At 28.6% G+C, this 10,412-nt stretch overlaps 1 protein-coding gene across 1 annotated transcript; it reads right to left on the bottom strand.

The window, feature by feature from the left end:
- Positions 1-8,678: 8,678 nt before the first annotated feature.
- On the bottom strand, positions 8,679-9,014 carry LOC129894592 (uncharacterized). The gene has a single exon (XM_055970288.1). The coding sequence runs from the start codon at positions 9,012-9,014 to the stop codon at positions 8,679-8,681; it is 336 nt and encodes a 111-aa protein (XP_055826263.1).
- Positions 9,015-10,412: the final 1,398 nt, after the last annotated feature.

Genomic DNA, 10,412 nt, shown 5'->3' with positions numbered 1-10,412 from the left:
TCTTTTGTGATGAATCAGAAGACAAAAAAATGAGAAAGACAGGTTGGTATAAGGAAAATAGTGATAGGGCTACTCTCTATTGGCATGAGCAATTATATATTTCAGCTGACACGCCAAAGGAGAGCTGCCCTATTACTGTCTCTTCTTAATTATAATACCAACAACTTTGTTGATAGTTGATTCTATAGATTCTCGAACAACCACGCTTGGATCTCAAACTTCTACATTGGTTTTAATTTCTACGATAAGAGTTGGAGAGAATTTGAAACCAATATGGCAATTTTAAGGTATTTTTATACTTCAATATACTTAAACGTTCACATTGGTTTTAATTTTGGTGTATATATTCATTGTTGTTATACATATTTTGAGTATTAATGAGACCTTTTGTGAAAACAGATAAAGTTGATTTTTTGGAATATTATTGATTTTTTTTTGTATAGTTTCTAGAATAGTCTAGAGTAGTATCTATAATAATCATCTTAAGGAAACTTCTAGAGTAAAAGATAAAGTTACTGGAATATTCTTGTAGATGTATTTAAGAAATGTGTAGATATTCTAGAGAGTTAGATATTTGTAGTAAGTCATAAAATAGTCTAGATCTTATAATATCTAGAACCATCCCTATACAACTATAAATAGGGATGGCATTAGACATTTGTAACAAACCAAAAATCAAAACAAAAATAAAAGAGTCTTCTTCCATAACAAAGTTCTTTTACCAAAATACACATTCTCCTTTATAGCTTCATCTTCTTTAGTTGAATCTTTTGATCTTAATTAACGATCTTGGACTAGCAAAAGGTCTCCCCCAGTTATAATTTTCTTCAGCTATTCTCTACACCTTTTACAGTTAGGTGTAATTGTTAGGTGTACTGGGTTTTTACCTAAGCCGAGTACTTATGAGATAGAGCATAGTGTCACGGACTTAGACTTCAACTAAGACCTCCATGCGACACTTGACAACTTACTCACGAATCTTTCACGATCTTGCAAGCTCAAGTAAGCCTTTAAGACTAGATCGCTAAGGGAATGCTAGATTGTAAGAAAGACAAGAGGGCTTTTATGAAAAAGGCTTTGTATTACTTGGTTCGATTCGGCTGTTATTTTAATATTTTTTTTATTTATTTCATTGTTTATATTGTGATTAAACTTTTTAAAATCCTCTCAGTCATCCCGGTTCCTCTTCAATGTTCGCACAATTCAATTCTTTTCCGACATTTTATTCTTAAAACAAATATGGTAGAACTTTTTTTCTGGTAGAATTTAAAATCCAAAAATTGTAACAGCTCAGATTGAAAATCATTTTTAAAAAATAAGATAATGCAACATTAGTAATGAATTATACCTAATTTTATCATTGTGACACATTTTTCTTAAACAAGATACCATAATGTTAATTAAACATATTAATACAATATAATGACATAAACTTGTTAAAAGCTAATTTTATGTATCTTACATTCTGGAGAATTATAATGAGATTAGTTCTTCAAAATATTTTTCACTCATCAACCAATCTTTAGATCAATCTTTCAAATCAAACGCTTGTATCTTTGGATTATGGTCATTATAAAAGAGCTTTAAAAGGAAGTAGTTGCTTAGTGCCTTTGTTCGACAATCTTCATTAGAAATCATAAAACAATTGTGAAATTGCTAACAATAAATTTTCCAGTTCAAATGACAAAGAAAACGATGCGTAGTATCACTGAAATTTTTGGAAAAATAAATAAAAATGATAAAGAAAATAGAAGGGCGAAAAAGTACCAGACATACATGATTGAAGTTGTGAAATATCCGTGTCTAGAGTTTGGCAATCTTCAGATATTTTTGTTTGAAGTGTGGCCTTGTAAAGGTCAAACATCGAAAAATTTTGCTTCTAGTTCAGTATGACTTGTCAACGCCAAACTTGAAATATTTTACACTCAAATTATATATGGTCTTGGCAAGGCTTATATATATATATACTTCACACATTTGGTTTACTGAAGTTATGGGGTTGTCGCCTTGGCAAGGCCTAGTTCAAGATATTTTCTGCTGGAGTTGTGGTCTTGATAAAATCAAACATTTGACTAAACCTCAAACATTTTGGCATGAAGTACAAGTGAACAAATTTTATCTAGATTCAGTAATTTTTTCTTTGAATTTTAATAATTAAACACGCTATTCAACATTCAAATATAGCTTAAATAAACTCAAATGAAACACAATCTCATATCGTGATTTTAAAATTGTATTTTGTTATCAAAATTCAAAGTTTATTTTGCTAGCAATATGTTTTTGAGCTCGAATTCAAAGTTGAAAACTGATTTGATTGGAGGGGAGGGGCAAGGGGAGGGTGAAGAATTTGAAATCCATTATTATTGGACATCGAAGAAACACGTCATAAGTCGCATGTATATCACTGTATATATGTTATATATTTTAGATATAATCTGCGCTCAGTTATATACATAACATACATATAATTAATTTTCTTTAACAATTATATTTGCATTTTCATTTAATTAGGCTCACTGTAATTTTCCAGGAAGAAAGGAGATCGCAATTACCTGCATTTTTTAACATCATTTGATGGACAATTACATACAAAAATTTATTTATGATATTTAATGTATAAAATTTAAATTCTGAATTTGTTTATAATTATTCTAGCTCCCCAACAATATTATTCTTCAAGGTATGGAAGATGATTTGGAAGAACTAGTATGAGATTCATTTATACCAGCACCAAGAATCCTCTTCTGCATATATAGTAGTAGATCAAGGATATTCACTTTTCGTAGCAAATGAAAAAACTATTTTGCTGTAATTTTATATATTTTATGGCTAAAGATATAAACTCTTAGCTATATAACACAAAACTATTTGTAGTAAATAATTAGTTTCAACTCATATTTATGATGTTTTAGTTTGTAACTGAATTATGATCGAGTACAATTATCACGAGACTAAACTACAGAAATAGCTACAAAATTTAAATTTGCGTGGCACGTAATTTTTTTTATTTGTTACAATACAATACTTTGTGGCTAGGAAATGAAGTTAGTTATTAATACTATTCATTGTAAACTTTTAATTACACTATTTTTTGGCATTTTGCTATGAATGGTATGAAAAAATAAATTGCGACAATGATGGGCGATTAACATTATTACTCACCAGTCACCACCCAAAGATAATCATACAATATAAAAGTGTATGTAATTAATTATGGCCACATAATGTGCCATTGATATGAAATTTGATTTTCTCCCTTTTTTAAAATGTTAAGTATTATTAATAAAGGGAGTCTATTCAGAATACCTTCATGAATTTCATATTCCTACAGCACCACCTGAATTTTGGTTATACATAATGAATGGGTTAGGCTAATTTGGGTGGATTATATGGATTGATTTAATAACTAATGGACGGGTCATTATTTGAGTCGAAATGGAAATCAAAATGGGGGTAAACAATGAGTTATAATCCAAGTCATTCAATTCTTATCACATTTAAATTTTTTTATAATTTATTTAATTACCTAATAAAATTCGTTTGGCTTTATTATAATTTTACATAACATATTGTTGGAGTAACATTTTAATAATTAAAAATATTAAAGTTGTTTCATATTGAATTGCCAATGCGTGTGAATTGCAAATGTCTTGCTGCACGTTAGAGTGCATTATTTCTCACATTAAGTTACGGTAAAATATGGCAATAATTTTCCATATAACTCCTCTCTTTATTTGCTTATTATTATACCTCATTATGTCTTGTAACTTATATAACTTCTACACTATTTATTTACCTAATTTACTACCTCATAATCTTTATATTCATTGCAAGGGAGAATTTCTCATCTAAAAATAGTGATTTACTTTGTATTGTTGACAATAAAATATAAAGTGAAGAAAGATGACAAGTTTTATATTGTGTTTATACTGAGGTTAGTGTAGTGAAAGTGAGAGTTGAGATAAAGAAGACTATTTTAAGTCTTCAACTAGTTCACTATACAAAAGAGAGTAATTATAAGTTGCAGGAAGGTGTTCTAATGGCGGAGCTTTGGACTCTTCAACTAATCCAAAGTTGTTTGAATTGTACGACGTTATTGGGTTGTTGTATTCTGAAAGGAACAAGTCAAAAGTTATAGGGACAATTTCAAATATATACAATAAACTAATTAGTTTACAACAAATATAGTCATGTTTTAATTACATAAAAAATAGCCAAAATCATAGGAAATATACAATGACTATACAATATAACTTACCAAAAGTCATAGAAAGTATACATTGACTATATAATATAGATTACTTATACATGAGCTATAAACTGAATATACATTATGATACACTCAAAAATTGAATATGGCTTGACTATACATAAAATATACACGGACTATGCATGCTTATACAGTGTATGGCCATTTTTTTGATAATTACTTTTGCCGAATGGCCATGTGGCGTAATTATCCCTAAGTTATATTATTGGATCGGTGTAGATTATGTTTCAATGAGCTTGAATCTTCTTAAAAAGAGATATATATATTTGCGCCTCAACCTAATACTTTTTTGTAATCCATTTTTTTTCCAACTATAATTTATTATAATTGTGATACATACACCAGCACTTATTAAACAAAATATGTTTTTATAGATTAATTTTTACCATCTTAATATATATTATTTTATTTTTACATGAGCGAATTGGTTATTATTGTGAATTTTTAATAGCTCTATTTAATTGACTACCCAAATATATATCAAGAGGTTGAGTGAAAGCTTTCCAAGAGGGTAAGCCTTGTGGGAGAATCTGCGATCGACCAAACCATATTGTTGGTAAGGAGGCATTGGCTGAACGGTACATAATGATGAATTCAATTGAATATCTCCGTCTAAAAATTATAGAAAATAAAGTTAGTTATACGTATACGCAATTGAAATTCTTTGATATAAAACAAAATTGCTAATACAGTTATAACAAAGATGGTTTAACAAATAGTTTTGGTGGCATATTTAAATCTGACGTGATTCATCTTTGTATTTCTTCTTTTAAGAGTCTCTTGTCAAGGAGTCAACGTCTATTTGATTTACTGGGTTTGTAATTTATTAATTGTACAATTTTAATTAAAAAAATTGTATATGTATAATTTGATTTAAAATTATTAAATACAGATGAAATTGTATGTTGTATATCGCATCAGCCCCTAAATTATATTCTCTCTGTCCCATTTTAATTATCAAGATAAGATCTTGCACAATCCTTAAGAAAAATTAATAACGAATGCAATTTGACTAATATAACCCTACTATAAATATTTTTCAATCATTATAGAAATTAGTCTCTATTAATGAATTATTAAATTTATACATTAAATATCATAGATTAATGTGTTTTGTATTGAATAATTGGCAAGGATTATCAAAAGTTTAACAAGAAATAGTATTGTAACTTTAAAATGACCTTTTTCAAAATTATAGAATAGAGTAGAGTTGTATTAATATTTTTTTTCATATTTCAAAACAACTTAATTATTATGGATAGAGTTGAAAAAAATGACTAATTATTTCTTAATTGTTTTTCCTTTTTTTTTTTGGGAAATCGGATCTCTTAGCCACTTTATGACTTTTCAGAATTTTTATGTATAAATTATAAATATAAAGTTATAAAATTGAAAAATAATTATAAAGAGCTAAAGAATCATTTTTCCGAATTTGATCATTTAGGGTGTATTTGGTAGGTCGAAATATATTTTTTTTATTTTTTCATGTTTGATTGAACAAAAATTTTTAAAAAGATTTTCTTTAGAAAAATATGTTTTTTAAAAATGAAAAATGACTTTTTTAATGAAAGTAGGGAAAATGATCGAGTTCTATAAATAGCACGTTCCTAATCCCTATCCCCTAACCCTCCTACCCCACCCTCCCCTCCTAGCCCTATAATTTTTTGCTAGATTACATACAAAATGCTCTTGAGATAATATTTTTTTATTTACTTACCAAATTCTAAAAAATTAATAAGAAATCAATTTATATTCCAAAAAAGATATTTACTCGAAAAACATTTTCCCTTTTTAACCGAACACACCCTTAATGTCCTTAGCCTTAAGTTGCCTAATTTTTTTTATAAATTCTCTATAAACCATGGTTGAACCTACAACAGAATAGGACAAGAGATAACATTAAATTAAATGCACACAACATGAGTTTTAAATAAACCCGTCTTGATTTTTTAAGTAGATTAAATACACAACTCATGTTCTGCGTCAACATCATATCATATCTAGGAGTGTCAAGATTTAAATATATTGCAATTTATATAAAATAAAATAAAATCTTTTTAATTTCTTTTTCTTCTTCCAGAAGTTTCAACAAACGCCCAACTCCATGATATGATGAGTGTACGTTCAAGGAATAATCTCTATTTCTAGCATTCTATCACTTTATATCTATTTTATAAATTTGCTAGCTCATGGAATTAGGTAACGATAATGTAAAGAAATGAAATTTAAATTTAACTTAACTTTAAAAGATAGCTATTAAAAAAAGGATTAATGAAGTTTATATAAGGAGATCATTCATCTCCTTTTCATCTAATGTAAAACTTTTCAATATCTTCACCTAAGTGTAGAGTTGAATATCTAATGTGTGGATAATTTAATATGGGGGTCCAACTTTGGTACACAAAAATTGAGATGTGTCCTACTTAGGTACTATATAAAGAAATGAATTTTAAACCTAAAAGAAATCACTTATTTCTTTTTTGATGTGCTACTTTTCAACAATAAAGAGAGAAGAAAGTGACATATGATCTATCAGAAGAAAAAGTGTTGGGTTTAAGTAAGGTGTGAATTGAGAAATAAAAATTAGAAATGTGGGAAGCTAAGTAAAGAAAAAATGAAAAGTCATTATCCCTCATTGATAAAAGAGAGGAAGTTTTGTCCTTTATTAGGAAACACATTTTTTAGCTCTTAAAGGGTTACATAAAGAGTGCTCTTGACGCCGTCGCCGTGGTTCGCTTGGTTCGGCTTCAGTTTCGACATTAAAAAATGATGTGATTGATTCGTTGAATTATTTATTAATTAATTAATTTGCGAAACGAAATTAATTTGAAAGGCATCATACTCATTCTGAATAGATGAGTCTGTTCTTAACAGATGTCTTCGCACCTATTGATGGCTATAGATTTTCAGAGGCTTTGTCTCGTTTTACACACTAAAAAACGAAATCTTCTATTTCCTAAAAGCAAACAGAAATCAAATATTTCTTCTCTTATTCTTAGCATAAAAGTTTTCAACCACAACATGCAAGTGTCGTGTGATATAATATGTTTGTGGAGTTCTGCAATTTTGATTGGCGGTATTATAAAACAGTGTTTTATTTTATTCTAGAAGAAATTAATTCAAACTTTGGGCAATTGTGAGGAGATTAAATTTTTTAATCTCCATAATGTGGCAAGGAATTAAAGTAAAACAACTTTTGAATTTTGTGGTCGCAAATTAAAGATATATAGAATATATTAAAATATTATTTAATTTTATGATCTTAAGTGAAAAATTAAAATTAAAGGATTATTAAACAAGGGAAAAAAAATATTTGAAATAGACTAATAGTTTGTTTGGATGGACTTATAGTTTAGGCTTATAAGTAAGTTAGGAACTTATGACTTTAATTTATAGTATGGTTGGCCAAGTTTATTTTTCACCAAAAGTGTTTAATTTTTCTAAAAAGGTCTTTTTTTAAAAGTGGGTATTTGGCCAAGCTTTTAGAAGAAAATAAATGCTCTCTAGAAATACTTTTGAGAAAAATACACTTAAAAGCATTTTTAAAAAGCTTAGTCAATTCTAATTGTTGCTCAAAAAAAATTTAAAATTTATTGGTCAAATACAAACTGCTTCTCGTTGAATTGATTTTAAAAGTTTGATCCAACGGGCTCTTTTTGTCTTTTTAATTTAAAAATAAATAATTAAAAGTATTTTCTTTTATTTTACTCAAGGACTTCAAAATATTTTAAAATTATTTTGACTTAAAAATAGAGCTCTTATATTTTAAAAATACTTAAAATAAATCAATTATTCTAAAAAAAAACTAAGATAAGTAAATTAAAACGAAATGAGAATTAATTTTATCTTGTTATAGGAAGCATAAATTTTAATTAAATCTTGAAATCACCTCGACATTCAAATCAAGTTTCTATTTTTAATTTTAATCCAGAATCATCTTCAATAGTAAGTAGTATCATAAGAACGCTTAAGTTTATCATATGCGAAAAGAGAACTTGAGCTTTTGTCCGAATGAATTATACGTTAGTGCGAATTTAAATTAGTTAGACTTGTATGAGAAATCAAAACAAAATTCATCATATGCGTTGTGATTGAGTGAAACAAATTTTAAAAAACAGAGAGAGAAGGATTTATCTGTTCTAAGCAAAAAAAGAAAAGGGTAATATCAGAAAAGGCAAAACATAAATAGTAATATATAGATCACAAGAGTTTTTCAACCTCTATTCCACCATCTTTAAATTTTTATTCTAATCATTCATTTACAGAAATAAAAAGGTAAAGAAAAAAAAAACAGTATAATTCTCCAAGAGAGAAAAAAAAATCTCCGTGAGCAGAGGAGAGTACTCTCTCTGTTCTGCTCGCAGGATTTAAGGAAAAAACCAAAAAATAAAAACCTGGTTACAGTTATCTACGATCTGTTCCTAGGAGTGATTTTGATGACAAGACCAGGAAAAACATCATCAGGATCATGAATATGTGGATTCTCCTCAACTATAAAAGGATCACCACACTTATCACTAATTGTATGTAACGTTTCTCCTTCTCCGACCACATAAACTTCATCACAAGGACGTCTCAGGAAGTGGTTCCCTTTCATGACAGGTCCATCTGTTGAATAATTCTCTTTTACTGAGCTAATTAAAAGCAAACCCAATATAACCATAGCACAGTACAACGAAGCTGCATCTACTATGGCTATTAATTGTGCTTTTGTGGATTTTCCTGATACCAGAAGGAACGCCATAATTAATTACTTAGGTGTGTGTATGTTTCTTTTTTGTTGAGAAACAGAGCAAAATTGAGATTTGAGAAACAGAGGGAGGAGAATGAGTTTTTTTTAAAATTAAGTTTAAGAAGGGATTGATTATATAGAAGAAAATTTAATTTGGGTGGGGAGGTGGGAGTTGGTGTTATTTTCAGTCGTGTTTGATGGTTAATAATGGTTTAGGCAGTTGAAATTCAAAGTCATCTCAACTATATATTTGATCTACTTATGAAAATATTGACTAATTAAACGCGCCATTTATTTTTGACTGGACAAAAAATATTGGCGACAGAATTAGGTTAATTTCTCATAACCTAATGACTTTTTTTTTTAGAAATCCATTAAAGTAATTGTTGTAAATTTAAAAAAAAAAAAAAAAATCCATGTCAAAATTTATGATCAAATAAATGATTTAATGCTCAAATTTTGATTATTTTTTTCAATTCATTTTATATAAGTATTTATTAGAGTTGAGATAACTTTCGTCTCTGTTCGACCAGTCGGTCTCACAGTCAGACAAGCTTATACCATTACGCTCACGAGCAGAATCTTAGCTTGAGCCTACCTTCGCACACCTCCGTTACTCTTTAGGAGGCATCCGCCCCAGATAAACTACCCATCTCGCAGTGTCCCGCCTCCCTCTGAATGATCGGTGCGGATATGCTATATAAATTGAGATGGAGATTATAGTATACGGCTTCCGAAGAAAGAAATTATAGTATACGTATATGTCAAATAAATCCACTTTTAGTATTTCAATTTCTGTCTTCCCTTATACATGGTAGATATTATTTCCTTATTAATCATATGTATGATAGCTAGTAAAAATGCAAAAAAGACACCTGCCATGCATGAAAATAATAGGAATTGATATTAAATGATTTGGTTAGATTAGATAATAGGAATTGATATTAAATGATTTGGTTATACTAATCTAGAAAAATTCAATTCAATTCAATTCAATTCAATTCAATATAAATATAAATATAAATACTTGTGTGAAATACAAGTATTTTTTTTTTCATTTTTTGAAATAAAAGTGGTTGACCAAATATTTTTTAGGCAAGGTAGAAATTAATTATAATTATAGGTGTCCAAACCATTTGTTTGGTGAGTTGAAATACTAAAGTGTAGGGAGCACTATATTAGTTCCTGTAGTGTTTGCGACTGAATAGGACGCGTGGCATATATATGAGTTTTTTTTGGTCATTTTCGATCGAAGTTTTAGAAAGGTCACACAAAGCAGATGAGTCATATGTTGTCCACACCGCCATGCCATGTCATGTTTGAGTTTGGTTTCTACACGTCTTAACTTTATATCCAAAATAAAGAAATTGTCACGTCCTTTTGTTCCTAACAGTGTCTAGACCAAAAGGA

The sequence above is a fragment of the Solanum dulcamara genome, chromosome 7 (assembly GCF_947179165.1).
Source record: "Solanum dulcamara chromosome 7, daSolDulc1.2, whole genome shotgun sequence".
In the NCBI taxonomy this organism is placed as follows: domain Eukaryota; kingdom Viridiplantae; phylum Streptophyta; class Magnoliopsida; order Solanales; family Solanaceae; genus Solanum; species Solanum dulcamara.
This window is presented reverse-complemented; position numbering and strand designations above follow the sequence as displayed.